Below are 18321 nucleotides of genomic sequence, written 5' to 3'. Positions count from 1 at the left end.
AGCACATACAGCTGAGAATATGGATACGTTCAGGAAAAGAAGTAGTTACATTCGCTACTTGACTAAGTGACGGGGATGTGCTAAACGCAAGACGACGAATTACGCCCAAGTGACCTGCCCTCGAGACTTTGATCTATCACCCCCTAATACCGGGCATCCATCCTTTGGAAGGCAGAAAATGCAATGCTTTATTCGAACACCTCCGTCCCGGACAGCCAGCCTCAGCACGCGCAGCTGTCCTTACCAGCCTGATCCCTCGGGCCAGTGAGGTTGACGCGCTGTTCCTCCCCTGCCCTGCCAGCCGCCTGAGAGGCCCCCTGGCCCCTGGCGCTCTTGAGTGACGTCTCCGGAATGGCGTTGGCGATGGCTGTGAACACCTCGGTGACGTTGGTGCCAGTCTTAGCACTGGTCTCGAAGAACAGGAGGCCCTCCTCCTCTGCATACGCCTTGGCCTCCTCGGTCGAGACCTTGCGAGCATCACCGGAATCGTCGGCATCGTCGCCACCCGTGGCGGCCTCACCCCCAGCACCGCCCTCGCCCGAGGCACCGTTTGTGAGATCTAGCTTGTTGCCCACCAGCGCAATGACGATGCCGGGGGACGCCTGCCGCTGCAGCTCTGCTACCCAGTGCTTGGCCTTGATGAGGGATGTGGGCTTGGTGAGATCGTAGACGACGAGAGCGGCTTGGGCATTGCGGTAGTACATGGGGGCTAGGGAGGCGAATCTCTCCTGGCCGGCTGTGTCCCAGATCTCAAACTTGATGGTTCTCGTTGGCAGGTTGCATTTCTGGGTGAGGAAGGCGGCGCCGATGGTGGGCTCCTTGTTTTCTTGGAAGTCGTTGTTCACGAACCGGAGGACGAGGGACGACTTTCCGACAGCCTGCAGTTTGGACAAAGTGTCAGTTTGGAATCCTCGGGCATGTGTGTGCGTGTTGTACAGGGCGGTGTCTTGTTCTTACAGCTTCGCCGAGGAGCACCAGCTTGACGCTGCTGGATGGTTTGGGCGCGTTGGAATCCGCCATGGCGAATCAATCGGATGTTGCTGGTCTATGTTATCGGGTCCCAGAACGGGTTTGGAGGCGGAACGTGTATGGTCGATAGCTAGAAGTAGATGAGGTTGAACGGCTTCGGCGTCGGTGTCGGTGAGTGGACTAGATCGATGCAGAAGGCAATGCAGCAAACAACCCACATGCTTCAAAGAGATGCCTGTTCAACGGCTGGCGAGAGTGACTGGGCAACTCAGTGAGTGACGTTAGCGGGCGCTTGGGGGGCAGTGCAAACGCGGCCCTGGCAGCAGGGATCCTGGGCTGTCTCAGCCCCCACCTTAGGAGCCCATCTACGGACTGCCTCCCTAGCAGCCTAGCACGACTTCCCGAGGCGGATTAACCGGGCGGCTTATCTTATCACATACCCTTGCCAAAAAGTTTGGTCGCTTTTCTGCTTTTATTCTTCGTTTTCCATCCGGGGCGTGTTGCGGCATACAGGTGATTCGACTGCCGCAGAATCGCAATCAGCAACTTGGAATCCCGCGAGAAGCCTGCCTACGGCCTGATTTACGGTGGCAACCCCCCCACATTTCAGACATCAGCCAGCATGGCGAGGAAGGATCTTTTCGACGATGCCGACTCGGGGGGCGAGACAGAGGGCGTAGGTCTGAAAATCAACGAGGATTACGCACGACGGTTTGAGCACAACAAGAAGCGAGAGGAGAGACAAAGACGTAAGTCATAGGAGACCATGCTTTCTGCCAGACAGCGCGCGTCAACGACCAACGTTGGGTACTCTCTCGTGCTTAACCGCCTAACATTCAATAGTCGAGGAAAAGGCCAAGGCACGAGCGGCAAATGGCGAAGACGACGACTCCGAATCAGACTCTTCAGACGACGAGACAGAAGATGAGGAAGGTTTTCTGGCGACCGAACAGCTCGACGAACAGCTCGACGCGACCCTGCAGGCCATCAGGAGCAAGGATCCCAGGATATACGACCCAAACACGAAATTCATCACGGCATTAGACGAAGAGGGCGCGACTACCAAGGAAAAGAAGGAGAAGCCAATGCACCTTCGCGACTACCACCGAGAACGCTACATGGCTGGAGACACCGGTGCAGACTTTGAGGAAGAGGCCGATCAACCAAAGACTTTTGTGCAGGAGCAGGCCGACCTGAAGAAGGACATTCTGGCAGAAATCAACGCAGCTGCCAACGACTCGGACGATGACGAAGATTTCATCAAGGCAAAGCCCAACGAGAACGGGCCCGCCACTGAGGACGGAGTGCACCCATCCAGAAAGCAGAAGGTAAAAGCTTCCGAACTTGATGTCTCGCTGGCCGAAAAGGATCCAGAACTGTACCTGTCGAATTTCATGGCGTCAAGGGCGTGGATCCCCGAGAACAGTTCGCGGTGGGAAGCTTTCGAGTCGGATGACGGGGAGGGTAATGACGACGCGGACGAGTGGGAGGCTGCCTACAACCTGCGATTCGAGGACCCCGCGAAGAGCAACGAGGTGCTGCAGTCTTACTCACGTAAGGTTGTCGAGGCGCGCTCCGTGCGACGGGATGAGGTCAAGGGCCGAAAGAAGCAGCGACAACTCGAGAAGGAGCGCAAGGAGGAGGAGAAACGCCAACGCCACGAGGAGCGTGCCCGACTGAAGCGCCTCAAAATCGAGGAGGCGGAGGAGAAGCTGAGGAAAATCAAGAAGGCTGCAGGGCTCAGGGGCAAGGAACTTGGAGAGGAAGAACTCATGAAGATGCTTGAGGGCTCCTGGGATAATGACAAATGGGAGGAAGAGATGAACAAGCGCTTCGGAGAGCAGTACTACGCAGACGCAGAGGAGGTGGAGTCCGAGTCAGAAGGAGAGGGCTTCGGCAAATCGCGGAAGAAGAAGCCAAAGAAGCCAAAGTGGGACGACGACATCGACATCAAGGACATCATCCCGGACTTCGAGGATGAGGAGGCCAAACCAGACATCAGCCTCGCGGACCTAGAGGATGGGGCCGAGGCGGCTGACGAGGGCGAGGAAGAGTTGGAGGACGGCGACGAGCGCCCGTCCAAGAAGCGGAAAACCACAAAGGAGCACAAGGCAGAGCGCCAGGCCAGCAAGCAAGCCGCCCGGAAGGAGCGCTCCAAGCTCGAGGCCCTGGTCGAGCACCAGATGGAACTCGAGGACCCGACGGTGCTGGCCCTGTCCAAGAAGAACAAGAAGGCCGCGGGCGCCGAGACGGCCGGGTTCCGGTACCGCGAGACGAGCCCGCAGTCTTTCGGGCTGACCGCGCGCGACATCCTGCTCGCGCCGTCGGACGCGGCGCTCAACGAGTTCGCGGGCCTCAAGAAGCTGGCGACGTGGCGGCACCCGGACAAGAAGAAGAAGGACCGCAAGAACCTCGGCAAGAAGGCCCGGCTCAGGGAGTGGAGGCGGGAGGTCTTTGGCAGGGAGTTTGAGCACACGGGCCCCACGTTTGGGTTCGGCGGCACCAACAACGACGCGGCGGATGCTGCTGTAGACGCCGCGGAGGTGGGCGAGAAGACCAGGGACGGCGACGATGGCGGGTCTAAGAAGAAGAGGAAGAGGTCCAAGGGCAAGAAGAAGGGTTCTGCCGCTGCGTAGGATCTCGGCTCGTTTTAGCTAATTCGCGAGATACTCCATTCGATACCTGTGGGCAGTTCTTGAACTCTCTATTGAGTTCGGTATATACAATTTGGCACTTACTACTTATCTCTCTAGTGATCTAGCAAAGTATCTTAAGGCCATCTTGTCAAATATCAAGCCATCAGTATTCTTATTGGGGTAAAGTTTGGCTTGAACTTCGTGCCTACTTAAGTACCTTTGATGGAACGTGAACTGGAGCAACGTTGGCCGTCGCACATTTTCTGTGCCCGAAGGTCAAGTCTAAATATGGGGTGAAACACAGCTGCACAGTTACCTACATGCCTAGAACGAAGTAGACATGACGGTTCAAAGTATCGGCCATTTATCAAGGACACAAAACACATCAACATCTGGACGTCTGCAGATCTTCATCGGAAATTACGTCGAGCAGGTGAACGCATCTTCTCTCACGCAACACGGGTAGCAAGGCCGGTTGGTTCATCGCACAATTGTCTATTAATCTGTACAATCTTCCAAGTACAGTATAATAATGCCGCACGTGTATGAACGAGTTGGGGCCCATCGAGGAAACCCCTTTAGATTCCCTTCCACATGGCCTCCGCTGGCTTCCCCCCCTGGTATACTACCGAGCGAATGATTCCCAGCGCCCTTGCTTGCTTGCTTTCCCCCGTTTTCCAAACTCCAAAATGCCCGTATACATTAGATTGGCCACCCGAGTGTGCGAAGCTGTGGATGCTCGACAAGAAAACACATCCCAGCAGGTCGTCTAAGAAAAAAAGGGAAACAAAATGCATTACAAAATCCTTGCTGGCGGGAAGAGGCCCTTGTCATGACCGACCGCCCCATGGCACGGAGCGATCTAGACTGTCGCATCCCGCCAGCTCATCATGCGTTGTCAATGACCCCCTCCCATCCCAGATCCATGGCCGCCGGCGCCCGAGCCAAACATAGTCCCGAACCCGTCGATCGCAGACGCGAGGCCCCCGACGTTGCCCATGTCGGCCGAGTCGAAGGGCATGCTGAACCAGGCGGCGGGCCCACCGTCGTGGTGGCCGTGCCCGAAGACGGTGTGGTGCGGGTTGTTGTGTGGCCCATCGGCCGAGCCCCGCGACACCGTCTCCCTGCCGGCCCCGCCGTTGTTCTCGGCGCCGTCCCACCCGGGGAGCCCGTCCATCATGGCAGCCGTCGCGGCAGGGTCCAGCCCCGAGGAGACGTACTGAGGGGCCAGCATCGAGTGCGGGAGCATGCCGTTCTGCGCGAGCTGCATCGTGAGCATGTCATGGCCATAAAGCCCTTGGTGCCCGCCGCCTCCAAAGTGGCCGTGGCCGACTGTGGCCGGGCTGATGGGCGAGATGGTGTACGCTGCCGACTGCGGCGCGGCGCTGAGGGAGGAAAAGCTGGCGGCGCGGCTCGTCTGGCCACCAAGGGCGGCGCCTGGGTACCGGCCCTGCTGCTGCTGCTGCTGCTGCTGCTGCTGCAGTCGCTGCAATTGGTCCGCATTCATGTCTGTCATCAGCGGTTCCAGGTGGTGGCCCGTCCCGTGGGGGTCGCTTCGGACCGAGCTTATGCTGTGCCTCTTGGCTGCGAGCGCCTTGGACTTCTTGATGGCCATCGAGTTGGAGCGTGCCCCCGCCTCTTTGGTCTGCGGGGACAGGGTCGTGAAGAACTCTTCCACGGTGTGCAGCTCTGGATTCTGCTCCAGAACAGCGTCCTCTCCCTTCTCTTTGTTCTTGTACATGGCCGGATCGACGAAATCGGACTGCGATACGCCGTGGGGGTACCGGTCGAACCAGTCTCCATACTGGAAGATTGGAGACGTGGTTGCGTCCCCAGGCAGAGTGCCGCGCCGTGCCGCGTCGGCACAGTTGCGGTACTGATCTCGCAGGTTCTCTGTCATGAAGTGGAACATTCCCCAGAAGCGCTTCATCTTCGACAGGGATTTTACGTTTATTGCCAGGTTCCTCTTTGACGTGGCCTCGATGGCCGGATTGCCGGAAAATATGCCAAATATGTGCACCGTGCTAGACAGGAACGCGCAATAGCCGACAAAAGGCGCGGTGATGATGCAGGACTCGGAGTCCTTGAGGAGCTCGGAGATGCGGTTCGCCGCGCAGAAGGCCTTCGCACCGGCCTTGGTGACGAACGACGTAGGGATGTCCTGTAGAGAGTTCGCATTTGGCGAAGAGACGGCGAACCGGCTCAAGAACAGGATGTTCTGCTGGATGGTGATGTGCAGGAAAAGGAACTGGTTTGCCATGCCCTCGGTGTCATGTGAGTGCAGGTTGTCCGCGCTGTAGACTAGCGACTCGGGCAGTGAAGATGCCATCTCCTCCGCTTGCTTGATGAGCTTTGCATACTCGGAGTCGGCTTCCCACATGTGCTTGTCGTCGAGGTCCTTGCCGCCCTGGTTCAGGTAGTTTATCACCCGACCCCAGATTGCTACCGCCTTGATCATGTACGCAGCCACGCCCATGTTATTCTGAGCGTCCGCTTTCTGCATGTCGTCTAAACCGGTGCTATTTGGAACCTCGCCCTGTAGGTTTTCTGTCAGGCCCGGCATGTCCTCGAACTGAAAATTCTTCTCCTTGATGGGCAGCGGGATTCTCAGAGTCTCCTCTTTGATAAAGGTCGGTCGATCTGTTCCGGACGAGTTGAACCTGTCCATGAGAAAGCATGCCCACATAGTTCTCCTGCGAATTTCGCGGTCCGTGAAGCTGAGACGAGTACCGGGTCTCAGCGGGTCGAACTCGAGATCTTTGTGCAATTGGAGGGCGAAGGCCATCCTTATTGCTTGCCCCGCAAGAGCCCAACTGCGTCCGCCGTGGCATGTGGCAAATTCATGCAATCCTAGTATAAGAAGACACGTGAGGATGGTGAGGTTGGGCCACTCGTATCTTTTCGTGACAATGTCTCGAGCGGCGGCGGCCCACTCCTCGCCTCGCAAGAAGGCTGGCGAAGTGTTCAGTTTTGGGTGGTTCGAGAATCGGGCGGACATGGCGCATACGGAGAGGATCAGTACAGGTGGTAAGGTGCCAGCCCTACATGACCGTCAGCATTGCTCGCCTCCTGACATGAGTTAAGGAGCCATTCCTACCTCAGCTTCCTCATGTAGCTTGGCTTGTGCAGTATGTGGTATGCTTGCCCGTAGACACTCTCAAAGAAGACATCTGCAAGATGCTCTTGGATCTCCCTGGATGGCAAAGACTGAACACCCTCCTGCAGCAGCTTTGTTTCCTCGGACTCGTGTACCATCATCAGCGAGGTTGCTCGCGGCGGGCTCTCGAGACTTGGTTTGGCAGGGACTTTTGCCCAATGGTCCAAATCCTGCCCGAAGGCTTCTTCGGCCCCGCGTTTCCGAGAGTTGCCCTTGCCTGCTGATAGAGTGCCGGGGATGGCAGGCTTGACAACTGCGCGTGGGACAGCAGACGCGATGCCGTCCTGCTCATTCTTGGGGACGATCTTGATGATGCGCTCCTCCATCCTCTTCAACCTTTTGTCGAGCATGGCCATGTAGTCTGTCCTTGGTGCGGCCTTCCGGGCTGTGACCTTGTACACACATGGTATCCGGGAGCGAAGGCAATGTTTGCAGGCGGGCTTCTCCCCCGAACAGCGTATCTTCTTCCTCCTGCAGGCGATGCATGCTAGAGGTAACCTCTTGCGCTCTTTGCCAGCTTTGGTTTTCAGCTCACTCCATGCCGGAGCGGTGTCAGACTTGTCATCTTTGTGTTTGGCGCCTAGGTCAGTCCCGTCACCCGGCCCCAGCGAAGTCAAGCCAAACTCGTCGGACACGGGGTCTTCTAACGAGTTCCCATGCTGGTTGGTATCTGGACTCCCGCCATCTGAGCCGTCCACGCTGGATCTTGCTCGGCCGGAGTCAGCATTGCCAAAATAGGGAGTGTGGGCGGTGATTGACGGCGCCGTCACCTGGGTGTCTGCCATGGTTGATGAGATGGACTGGCGCTGTCGGCTGGCGTACAAGCCAGGTGCATGTTCCTCAGAAATAGCCGAGCTAATGGACGAGCGTTCTCTAAGGCCCTGGTAAGTGGACAGGGCAAAGTCGTGGGTGAAAAAGGCAGAGTCTGTGAAGCCTTGTTGGTGAGACGTCGCGTGAACAGAGGTGTCGTAATGGGAACGGTTTATTGAGTATGCGTGCAAGTTTGAGTCGTGCTCGGGTCCAATGCCTCTGTGGAAAAGGTCGGGACGCAAATCAGCAGGGAGGGCCTTGATATTGAACTGGGATTGAGCCGCTGACATGGCTATTGCTAATGCAGAGAGCTTGGGTCAAAAGCAGCAAGTGATCATCGACGGCGCCTTTTCGCGGTGCTGGTCTAGAAGCAAACAGGCACAGGGTGCTGAGGGGCAGGGCGGGCAGGGCGGGCAGGGTCAGGCTGGAGTCGGAAACTCCTCGGAGTCCAATTTTGAATTCAGATTTTGGGGTGGGTTGGCGATGAAGATCAGGATCAAGGCGCCTCCAACGGCGTGCCTTCTTTTAAGTTTTTAGGGCGGGACGGGACCACTACCCTCCAACTGATGGTCCGACAATTAGCCTCGTCTTCTTAGCTATCCCGTCAGGCAGTGTGATGAGATGTTGTTGCTGATGTTGGAGAGGGCGACGGCGACGGCGATGTGGTAGGTGAGGGGGAAGCGGAGCAGACGGATTACCAAAGCACAAAGGCCATGGTCTGCCTGTCCGCTAGGTTTGCCGAAAGAACACAGGGGATGTGGGTATTTCAGAACCCAGGCTTCTTGTTATGTGTCAGCCCTCCTCACTATATGTGCCTCCAGCGACCTCAGAGAGGCAGGCGACAATAGCTCGGGGTTGAGATCTGGGTCCGGGGCAGAATGGAAATAGACAAGGTGATTCAGGCTGTCGGGAACTGGTCTTGTTTGACTGGCCCGGGCTGGATGCAGTGGGCTGGCTCGTGGGTTTGGCCAGACGGATTGGGCGTGGGTTTTGAAGGAAACCGAACAGAGCCCGCCCGAGGGGAGAAATGGCAGCAATAGTACGGGCGGGTGAAATGGGCTGAAGCTGGTTGGATGTCCAGCAAAGAAAGGGCCCGGCGCTCCTCCACATGGGGCAGAGGGAAAAAGTGTGGATACACCTCACACACAGTAGTCAGGACAAGGAAATAGTGTACATACCTCCTGGTGGGGACCAAGGCGATTGATTATTATTGAACTCTCTCAAGCTGGGGTTCTCCACTGAGCCCGGCTCACAGTATGCAAGCGGACCCGCTCTTCTGCAGTAGCAGTAGTGGTGGCAGGGTGAGAGGCAGGGTACGACTCTGGCCGGCCTGTCTGTAAGTGGAACAAGCAGCACTTTGTGACGCACTGCACGGCGCTGCGCTGCACGACAGGGTCCAGGGGGCAAGGTCGGAGACTCGTGTGCCTGCGACTTTGTTGGGATGTGGACGCGAGCTGGCGAGCTGGACCTTGTCTCCTCCCGTGGTGGAGGACGGAAGAGGGTGTTTTCGGCGGTCAGAAACTGTGGGGTAAAATGGGGTCCAACGGTCGTCGTGTGCGCTTCCGTGGAGTGGCTTAGGAAGACATCCACCAAGTCCCCGGAATGGATGGATGGATGGATGGATGGATGGATGGACGGACGGGTGGGTGAGTGGCTGCCCGTATGGTTGGTTGCTCGTAAGCTTGTAAGACAACAGCTGCGCCGTGGAATAGTCTGAGTGGGATTGCTGGTCGCTAGCTGGGCCTGGATGTGGGTGTGCGTATGTCTGTTTGTTCAAAGTGTATGACGGTGCCTATCACACAGGTGATTTGGTAGGCAGACTCTGATAGACGGCCGGGGCTCAGACTCATTTGGCGAGAGTATCGGAACAGGAGAGACTCGAAGAGAGAGCAGGCAGACAGATGGCTAGGTCGACCACAGAGGTGGGAGGTTCGTCTTTATGGTCAAAGTGTTCCATACATCTCAAAAGGCGTATCGGTCATCAGACTGGTGAGGAGCTTGTAGGGAACGCGTGCAAGGGACACCATAAACACACATCCAAGCACCTCTTCCAGCTAGTGATAGGTAGGTGAAGCGAAGCGAGGCAGATCCGGCCAGGGTGCAAGGGTACATAGTATACCACGGCTGAGTGTCGAGGATCAGACCGTGCGTCCACTTGGCTGGGCCCTGAGCAAAAGACCGTCTTCACCTATATCCGTCCACACATGAGCAAGGACATGAGTTGCTCGCCATCCAAGTTGTCGGATGCAAGCTGCTAGCCGCGCATGGGAGGGGAATGTGGCAGGGGGGATTCGCGTGTGATGGCTGTGTGTGGCCAGCATGCGCTTACTGCGCACACGGAAGGGATGGAGCAGTCAATCAGTGAACGAGTGCCGTGCTTTCCTCACGAACATGGCAAATGCGCCGATGAATCTGATGTTCGTACGTGTGATGAAAGGGTTTGGACGCTGAGTTTGGTAACACCGCCCATCAAGACAGAAGCGTCACCAAGAAGAGGCTGCGTCTCGGAGAGGAGGCTCGCCGCCGCCGCAACGAGTCGAAGATGTCCTGCATAGGGTGCAGGTATGCTTTGCACGTATGCTCTACATAACCTTCCTTGCTTGCACTGTGGTGCTGACTTCTGATTGCGTGCGCATGCCTGTTGATCAGCAGCCAGCTCTTGTGCCGATTCGCCCAGCAGCAACGTGCCTGTGAAACTGCAGACAAAGTTCTTGTGACTGCCTCGGCTCGCATGAGATGGATGTGAAATGTCTGGCCCACATATTTGAAGACTTGCTATTTGGATCTCGGGATGAATCTCGAGCCCCAGGCTGGGTATAGAAACTTAAACACCTTTGCATGAGCACGGGCCGCAGAGCTCCATATCAGGGAATAATGAGTGTCGTGAACTGCGGTCGCGACGAGCGAGTGTGGGGGCCGCTACGCTTCGGAAACCTGACCGTTGCGTACCATGGGGCCGGGGGCGAGTACCGGATGCCTTTGCCACCAGGGTCTGTCCGCATTGGCTAACATGGATTGCAAGTCCACCAGCTGGGGCTCGTGGAGGGGACGTTTCCCACGATGTCAGTGCCAGGATCCCGGCTGGCAGGCCAGTCATCAGACTGGCCTTTCTCAATGACCTGTTTGTCGATGGTGTGTCGCGCGATCAGTATGGCATAGGGCAAATGCCGGGTTCCGGTCAAGAGTTCAGACCTAGTGCAATGAATAATTGACCCGACGGCTTTGGGCAGACCGCTGAGCGAGCCCTGCTGCGAAAACCGTAATGCGAAGACCGTAGGGCTGGTGGGGGCGAGCTTCGACAACACAGTCTAGGTAGAACTGGGCTTCTGAGCCCGTTCTCCACCGAAGCTGCAACAGAGGCAGATAGGCGGCGGTCTAGACTCTAATTCTGGCGATCACGTCCTTCAGGAGGTTCTTCGCAGCGGGTGAGGCGCACTCTGCTGAGGTAATGCAAAAGAGCACCCCCATCGTAGATGTGACCAAGATCGGGTAGGGGAGGGGTTACCTGCGGAGATAGCACGAAGTCAAAGTGGTCCGTTTGTGGCCCATGGTGACAAGCTTCCAGGCTTAGCTGTCCTGTCAAAAGGCGGCGGTTGAAGCATGCCTAGGTACGCTGGAGAGCCAGGCCGGGGGCAGGGGCCGGGGCAAAACCGGGGGGGTAGAACCGGGGTGTAGAACTGGGGTGTAGAACCGGGGGGCAGGGGCCGGCGAGCAGCGTATCTGCCAGATCACACCAAGATCTCGACCGCAAGCCGAAATGTTAATTGTGATGGGCTGGCAGGCTGGCAGGCTGGCAGGCTGGGCAGGCATGGGCCGCAGCGACGGCTTCCCTGCCTCTGGCAAGGTGAGCCACCGACGGTGGTAGCCTTGGATCCCCCGCCAGCCCGTTCCCTGGACGAGGCAAGTCAACGTCTGTGAGCGTATTGGGGGCCTTTAAAGTTTGTTTGATGGGCTTGTCAAGACTGGATCTGGCACGACATTGCCATCGCCCTTTCCGGGCGCAGAGACGAGACGAGGCGCATGATTCCAAAGGAGCCGCCTGAGACCTTAGACCTGAGACCTGAGAGCCGGAGAGGGCTGAATAATGAATGACATGCTTGAGGCATTGTCGATCAGGGTGATCGATCGCCCGTTTGCTGGAGTTGTCTTGCGTTCCACGTGGGGCCCTACGAGCAGCAGCAGCAGCGGGCGAGCAAGCGGAGTCTGCCTAACTTGCCTGGGTGCAGTGTGCTATGCCATAGGTACGTGATGTCACAGGGTCCTTGGCCGGGCTGCTTTTGGCAGAGCACAGAGCAGCAGGCAGGGGTTGTTGTCTAAGTGAAGAAGGACTTGTACAAATGGGGTGTTGGCTGTGCTGGCTGTGCTGGCTGTGCTGTCTCTGGTGGCGGCCCATGGCCTACTGCTGTGAGCTTAGCTGTCCGTGCCTGGCCGCTGCCGATGTGCTCCTGTTGGTCAGGCTGCGCCGTCCTGTTGCTGCTCACAACTCACATGTCATATTCTGACGTGCGATCCTGATCGGCCCGTCAATCTCGTTGACCACTTCAGGCTCGGCTGTCACTGCCTGTCAGCATGTGAGGGTAGGAGTTTGTGGGTCACAGAGAGCACCGAGGGATGAATCAAGCAGGAGTCCAGACGAAAATGTCGAATATGGCCCGCCTGCCCGCCTGCCCGCCTGCCCGCCTGCCAGCCGGGGAGCCACACCAACATAGGCCCTCAGCCCTCGGAGTTATAGAAGACGAGGTGTCGAAAGTTTGCCGATCCCCCTCGGCCTGCACGTGCCCTCTTGAGTCCTGAGGGGGAGGGCGAGGGCAGGGGTGGGTTGACGGATTGATCTGACCATCTGTTCATCCTCAACCGACTGGCCGCCCACGCTGGCACGACGGCTCCAACTTCAGGGTGACCCGTCCCGAGTCGCCGTCACATTGATCAGGGGGATGACGGGCGTCAGACACGCAACCTCCAAACCCGTCTTGAGCGGGCGCGTGCAGCAGCACAGATAGGGTTTGCCAGAGATTTGCATTATTTTACACGTTTTCCTGCTGCATAGCCGTGGTGCTTCACCTGATGTCGAGGTGCGGGAGCGTGTGCGGCCATGCTTTTGGAAGTGAGTCAGGGTTTCGCGGCTGGGGCCGTGGCCGTTGGCGGATGGGCGGCTAGTGGTCGGCCGTGGTGTTGAGCTTGTCGAGCTTGTCGTCATGTCGGCGGCGCCATCAGGACCGAGTTGGACTTTGGGCGTCGAAAAGTGTGTGCGTGTTCTAGAAGCTGTGGCTTAATGTCGATCCTGCGAGGCACAATCCGACCCAGACAGGCATGAAGCATACTCAGATACTGTGCCAATGTGCCACCCCGGGAAGCACAGACAGAGTTGAGAGTCATGGTGATCAGCAGCAGCAGCAGCATTGCGAGGCATGCAAGGCTGCGACGCGTGCCGATCTGCTTGCCAGCCATCCGGCCATAACCGCGTCGTGCTGTCCACTGTCGAAGGTACCGACATAGATGTAGACAGACAGTGCCGGGCTGGGTAGCCTCGCCAGCCAGCTACTGCCTTTTGGCCTTGCCCTCTGACACTCTTGGCACACCCGCCAGCTTCTGCAGCTGCAGCCACGCCTGCACCTCCTCCTGCGCATGCCTGCATGCCGCCTGCACCTTCCTATGACTGCAGCCACGAGAAGGCAAGAAGGGGGGAAAAAGCAGTGGGGTGTAGCAGCTTGGGTGCTGGGGGATGTAACGCTGCTGGTTGTTTCCGCTTTTTAAGCTTTCGGCCGGGCCAACTCCCCAGCAACCCACCCAATCCTGTCATGCGTGCCATCCCGGCCTGCACTTTACCAATTGCTTCGTCAGCCCAGATTGTGCCTGTAGCCCATCATCACCCTTCACCCTTCACCCTTTGCTCATCAGCGTCCGGCCTGCCAGCGTCCAGCATCCATCACACCCTTGACTAATTTTGCAGCGCCAGTCACCGCGAACGGAATCTGGATACTGCGCATAATGGGAATGTTCACCGACCACCACTGCAAACCGCCGCGTGCTTGGCATGCCTGGATGACGTCTCACCCTTGCTGCTGCTGCTGCTGCTGCCCTACTCTTCCAGCCTGCCAGCCTGCCAGTCAGTCTCCCCGGTGGTGACGCTGGCGCAGACTCCTGCCTCTGCTTCTCACCGTCGCAGTTCCGACAATTCGCACCGCTGCTCCCTGCTCCCAGCTCCCAGCTCCAGGGCTCACCCGTGCCTCTCGGGGTCGTTTCAGCCCTCTTTCGCTCTCGCAACCCCACGCTCACACATCATCCACAGCTCACCCGGCTAACCTAGTTGCCACAGAACCTAGTCACTACTGTGTACTACAAGTCTATTGCGTTGCGTTGCGTTGTATTCCGCCGTGTGAGCCAGGGGCCTCTCGTGCAGCACACTCATCATATGTGTGGCATGCCTACGGGCTTGCCATTGGGCAATCTGCAATGTCAACACGAGAGTGTCTGGCTGGGATCTGGAATTTGTCCTGGCGCCCTGCTGCGACCTTCGCAAGGCATGACCCCATTAGGTCACCCTCCAATTCCACTCGCCCTACGTTTGTCGCCAGCGCTAGCTCCAACTCCTCAGCCCAGCAGCCCAGCAGCCCAGCCTCGTGGGCTCAGGGTTCAAGGCCCTGACTTGTCGCCGGGGAAGGCCAGCCCGTACGGAGCACTAGGGTCTTGCAAACTAAGACTCCAAGACTGCAATCTCAAGTCTGTGTCAGCGACGCTCAATGCCTCGCAGCCGCCGAAGATCATGTTATTATTATCACATACGCCGAGACAAGACATGACACGACACGACACGACACCGCTAGCCACCACACGATCTGCGCTTGACTCTCATGTTGTGTCCCTGAAGTTTGGTACGGCCTAGTCTCCTGAGCGCCTGCATATCATGCCACCGGGCTGCCAGGCCGGCATAGCGTACCAGAGCCACAGTCTGGGAACCGCCCCAGCGCCCTCGAACCCTGAATCTGACGAACAGGAGGCTCTTGCACTCGGGCAGATGGCGAGGCGGACCTTCCGAAATGGCCTTCGGACTGACAGGGCCTGGTCATCAGTTGCGCTGGTCCCTGCCTCACCCCCTCTCAGGGACCTCAGTGACCTCCCCGACCATGCGAGTTGAGAGATGGGACAGGACTCCAACAACAAAAGGGCCGATATCACACAAAGCACTTCGAACAAATGTTGAGTGGTCCGAAATGCTCTGTCAGGACCGTCATGTCGTATCCCTGTTAGCCGTGCCAGACTCGGAGCGCACCAGCCACCAGCCACTGTGCGGTGAGACTCCGTCTGATTCTTCATACCAGAGCCTCAGGATGCTACGCTTGCTGCTGTCAGCCGCCCTAGTACAAGGTTCGGATGGCACAGTTCGCACTCAGTGTTGGCTTCTGCCAGGAAGCCGCAACCTGGCCGACTCGTGATCAAACCGGGCTGGCAGCCACGTAGCAGGTGAGAGGTATCGAGCGCGCGCGCGCCCGTCTCTCGTCCAGAAGTTCAGGTGGTTTTTCTGTCACACCGCAGCTGCAGCTCTCAAGGTGCAAACTGCAGATGTTCAGCCTTCTGAAGCGAGAGCAGAAGGCGAGCTGCGTTGTATCATTTGTGCGGATTGCGTGGACCATCGCACAGCATGATCTTGGGCAGCATCACACTCAACAACTGAAGCCACAGTGAGAGGCAGCTCCCGAGACCAGGTCCAAGACCAGGCCGAATGACTGGCAGGGAGGCTTTCGAACATGTAGGAGCCTTCTGGCGCACGACATGACTGCCACACAACACCTGACGGTCGATCATCTGCAAGCCACCACTCACGTTACACAAGGAGGAATCAGCCGAGCCACTCACGCAAGGCCTCCAGATAATACTGCGAGCCATAACCCATCATTGAGAAGATCCCACTACCAGGCGCGGGCGGGGCCGCAATCACTACCTTGTAGAACGCTTGGTCTGGGCTGCTTCTTCTTCAGCGAAGTAGGGGTAGGGGTTACACGTTGTGGCGCCCAGCTGCAGGTCACCTTAGAGCTCAAGCATCCCGTTGAGAAGCAGGCTGTCCAACGACGCCGGGAATACGGACGATCTTGAAGTGTGACCGGTTACACGGGAACGAGTGTTTCCGAATATGCAGGACTAGTCAGTATCGCAGCTCTCAGGGGCCCCAGGCTCGTCGCCCACGTAGACTACAAGACGACATGTGGAAACCTCACCTAAATTCAGAACGGCCAAAGCACGCGAGAGGCGTGACAAGGCTTTGTGATGATGATGCGTGGCATCGTCAGCAAATCAGTACAGTGTGAGATTGCCCTCACCCTTGCTCCTGGAGATAGACGGGATCTGCTCCGAATAGGCTTTGGCGCCCCTGGTGTTGCTTTGTGCGGCCTGGACCATCGTCCCAACTCCAGCATCGCCGTGCTCACATTTAAGCACTACGCATCCAGCACGGACGGGGCGCTCCACCCGCATCCATGAGACGCAGGGAACGCATGCCATCTAATGAAATCTGGGCGCAACGAAACCGTTATGTCTTGGCAAAGCCGCGAAGCTCCCGAGCACAGGACGTACTTGCAGGGCCTCAAACTTCTCTTGTCGTCCAAATTTTCCCCGTCCCCAACCATGACCTGCAGGTTTTGCATTAACAAGCCCCTGGCCTCGAGGGCTACGAGACTCCTAGTGAGCAATACTGGCGATCAGACCCGAAGACGAACACCCCTTGATCGCCTCCAGTGTGGATAGGCCTCGCAATTCCCAAAGATACGACTGGTTCCTCGGCTGCTCAACGCCGCCAGCGGGTGGTCGTAACATTTCACCAAGGTGGCACGAAATACTTGAACGGCGAATTGTCGTACTTCCCAGAAGGTTACCTTGCTCCCCCACATTGGTGGCCTCTCAATTCTTGGATGCTGCCATGGTCCTTGTCTGACCATCCATCCGTCCGTTGTCTGGCTGCCTGGCTGTCTCGCTACCAGGTTACCTGTTGCGCCGTCGACCATTGACCCGCTCAATGTGACCTGTGCGTGTGATTCCTCACTGCCACCCCATATCATGTGTCACACCTCGGAAGGTATTGCCAGCACTGTTCCATGGATATTTGGCTTCGCCTGGGGTGGGGGTTCCCACTGAATAGACGGTAGCAGTTTCCTAAGGCTGCCCAGGTGTGCAGGAAACCGAGGCCGCATCACTGAACCTCCAAGGCCACCGATTGAATGAGCCTTGGATCGTGGCGAGGTAGTGTCAAGCGAAACAGTTCACCGATTCGGCCCACTTCTATCATTTGTCATTTTTCTCCATCTTGATTCGGGGTTGGGAAATCGAATAACATGCTTGTCGTATAGACAGGGATGGATGTGTTGTGCCGTAGGGGAACTGGAACCGCCAAGTACCGAGCAATTAATAACTGGATCAGCGCACTCTATCGCCCCAAAGTGGTATTTTGGCCACAAATCCCTCTACAACCCCGACCTGGGCAGGACTTATATCAGAAGTACATACATACTATGGGATCATTAACACGTCCATATGGTAAAGGCAGACAAGCCTGACAAGTGTCTTCGATGCCCAAGTGGGCCAGTCTCTCCCTGCAGGTCGTCATCTCGTGCTCCGAGGTGAGCTCTCACCGAGTGAACAGCAGCTGCAACGTCCTAAACAAACCAAGCGTTTGTTTCCACGGACGGACAAGGCAGACCCCGGACGACCTTGCGGGAGGCTATTGCCCACGCCCGCTGGAGACCGGGGGGTGGAAACGAGGGCAATAGAAGCACACAACGCACCCAAGGGCCTGGACTGTCTCATTGGAGGGAGTGGCGCGGCCCGCTTGGGGAGGGTAGTCGCCTTTCCAACGCTCGTCGTGGGCCAAGCTCCAGGGGATCGACATGCCCGAGCCCGCAGGTTCGCTTGAGACAGGCGACTGTATCCGGCTCACCGTGCCTCCTCCCAGACTCCTCGTCCCTGTTCGCGTGTTGTTGTCCCTGCCCCTGCCCAGAGGTCGCGGGCCCGGGCCCACGGCGAAGGGTGAGGGATGAGGGATGATGAGGAGGGCGGGCGTTGAGAGCAATAAGAGATCCCTCCGCCGAAATGAAAACAAAGCTTAACCTGGATTGGAAACTCCGCCTATTATCCCCTGCCCTGGGCGATGGCAGGGCAATGGCGTGAGGAGGAGGGATTAGGTGTTGAGAAAGGGGGCTGGCTGGGGGTCGCGGACAGATGGAGCCCCTGAAGGTGAGAGAAACCACATCAAGATGCTTTGATGGATCTAGACAGCACCGGTCGATCGCGAACGATGCAAATGGCCAAACGAAACAAGCAACGTTTCCTCTGGAGCGGGTAGGGTAGATCGCCAAGGGGGTGACAGGGACCGCTGACACGAACGAGTAAATGCACAAACGAACAGCAGGGCCCTCGTAGATTCTGTCTCAGGATTGGCATCGCCTCCGCGCCGTCGAACGCCAATATCACGGGCCCCGTTAAGAAACTCTGCCGATCACGGTATTACAGCTGTCGTGTTTGACATATCTCAGTTGTGTTCATGGGTCGGCTCGCCCAGCCGACGGGCCACACCAGTCGTGGTGGCTTGTTTCGTTGCACGTCCTGCGTGCTGCCCTTGTCGAGAGCACGGTTTGGTCGGTGGTAACTCGGACACTTTAGTCGTAGACTCAGATAGAAAAGGCAAGTTGATGAGTTGGGCTTGGTACGGCAATTGTTCTTTGATGTCATGACTTCTTCATTCAGTCTAAAGCACGCTGCCAA

At 57.5% G+C, this 18321-nt stretch overlaps 3 protein-coding genes across 3 annotated transcripts; 1 reads left to right on the top strand and 2 right to left on the bottom strand.

Annotated features, from left to right (window-relative positions):
• Positions 1 to 28: 28 nt before the first annotated feature.
• On the bottom strand, positions 29 to 1282 carry KVR01_004779 (Rab family GTPase VPS21). The gene is made up of 2 exons (XM_044783137.1): positions 958 to 1282; positions 29 to 878 (listed from the first exon to the last, which is right to left on the bottom strand). The coding sequence occupies exons 1-2, from the start codon at positions 1018 to 1020 to the stop codon at positions 222 to 224; spliced, it is 720 nt and encodes a 239-aa protein (XP_044646943.1). The 5' UTR covers positions 1021 to 1282; the 3' UTR covers positions 29 to 221.
• A 126-nt stretch (positions 1283 to 1408) lies between these two features.
• Positions 1409 to 3764, top strand: KVR01_004363 (uncharacterized protein). The gene is made up of 2 exons (XM_044783054.1): positions 1409 to 1718; positions 1813 to 3764. The coding sequence occupies exons 1-2, from the start codon at positions 1592 to 1594 to the stop codon at positions 3603 to 3605; spliced, it is 1920 nt and encodes a 639-aa protein (XP_044646527.1). The 5' UTR covers positions 1409 to 1591; the 3' UTR covers positions 3606 to 3764.
• Positions 3765 to 4084: 320 nt separating this feature from the next.
• On the bottom strand, positions 4085 to 8701 carry KVR01_004692 (uncharacterized protein). Its single transcript, XM_044788496.1, has 2 exons — positions 6703 to 8701; positions 4085 to 6646 (listed from the first exon to the last, which is right to left on the bottom strand). The coding sequence occupies exons 1-2, from the start codon at positions 7860 to 7862 to the stop codon at positions 4504 to 4506; spliced, it is 3303 nt and encodes a 1100-aa protein (XP_044646856.1). The 5' UTR covers positions 7863 to 8701; the 3' UTR covers positions 4085 to 4503.
• Between the last annotated feature and the right edge of the window lie 9620 nt (positions 8702 to 18321).

This window comes from Diaporthe batatas (assembly GCF_019321695.1).
Source record: "Diaporthe batatas strain CRI 302-4 chromosome Unknown Contig00004, whole genome shotgun sequence".
Lineage (NCBI taxonomy): Eukaryota > Fungi > Ascomycota > Sordariomycetes > Diaporthales > Diaporthaceae > Diaporthe > Diaporthe batatas.
This window is presented reverse-complemented; position numbering and strand designations above follow the sequence as displayed.

What these genes read in the sequence shown, in the direction of transcription:
- KVR01_004779 (XM_044783137.1), bottom strand. Translation starts at nt 1,020, where the DNA reads ATGGCGGATTCCAACGCGCCCAAACCATCCAGCAGCGTCAAGCTGGTG. An exon ending in TGGTGCTCCTCGGCGAAGCT is followed by an intron (nt 879 to 957) that starts GTAAGAACAAGA and finishes TCCAAACTGCAG; the next exon opens with GCTGTCGGAAAGTCGTCCCT.
- KVR01_004363 (XM_044783054.1), top strand. Translation starts at nt 1,592, where the DNA reads ATGGCGAGGAAGGATCTTTTCGACGATGCCGACTCGGGGGGCGAGACA. An exon ending in GCGAGAGGAGAGACAAAGAC is followed by an intron (nt 1,719 to 1,812) that starts GTAAGTCATAGG and finishes AACATTCAATAG; the next exon opens with TCGAGGAAAAGGCCAAGGCA.
- KVR01_004692 (XM_044788496.1), bottom strand. Translation starts at nt 7,862, where the DNA reads ATGTCAGCGGCTCAATCCCAGTTCAATATCAAGGCCCTCCCTGCTGAT. An exon ending in AGCTACATGAGGAAGCTGAG is followed by an intron (nt 6,647 to 6,702) that starts GTAGGAATGGCT and finishes ACGGTCATGTAG; the next exon opens with GGCTGGCACCTTACCACCTG.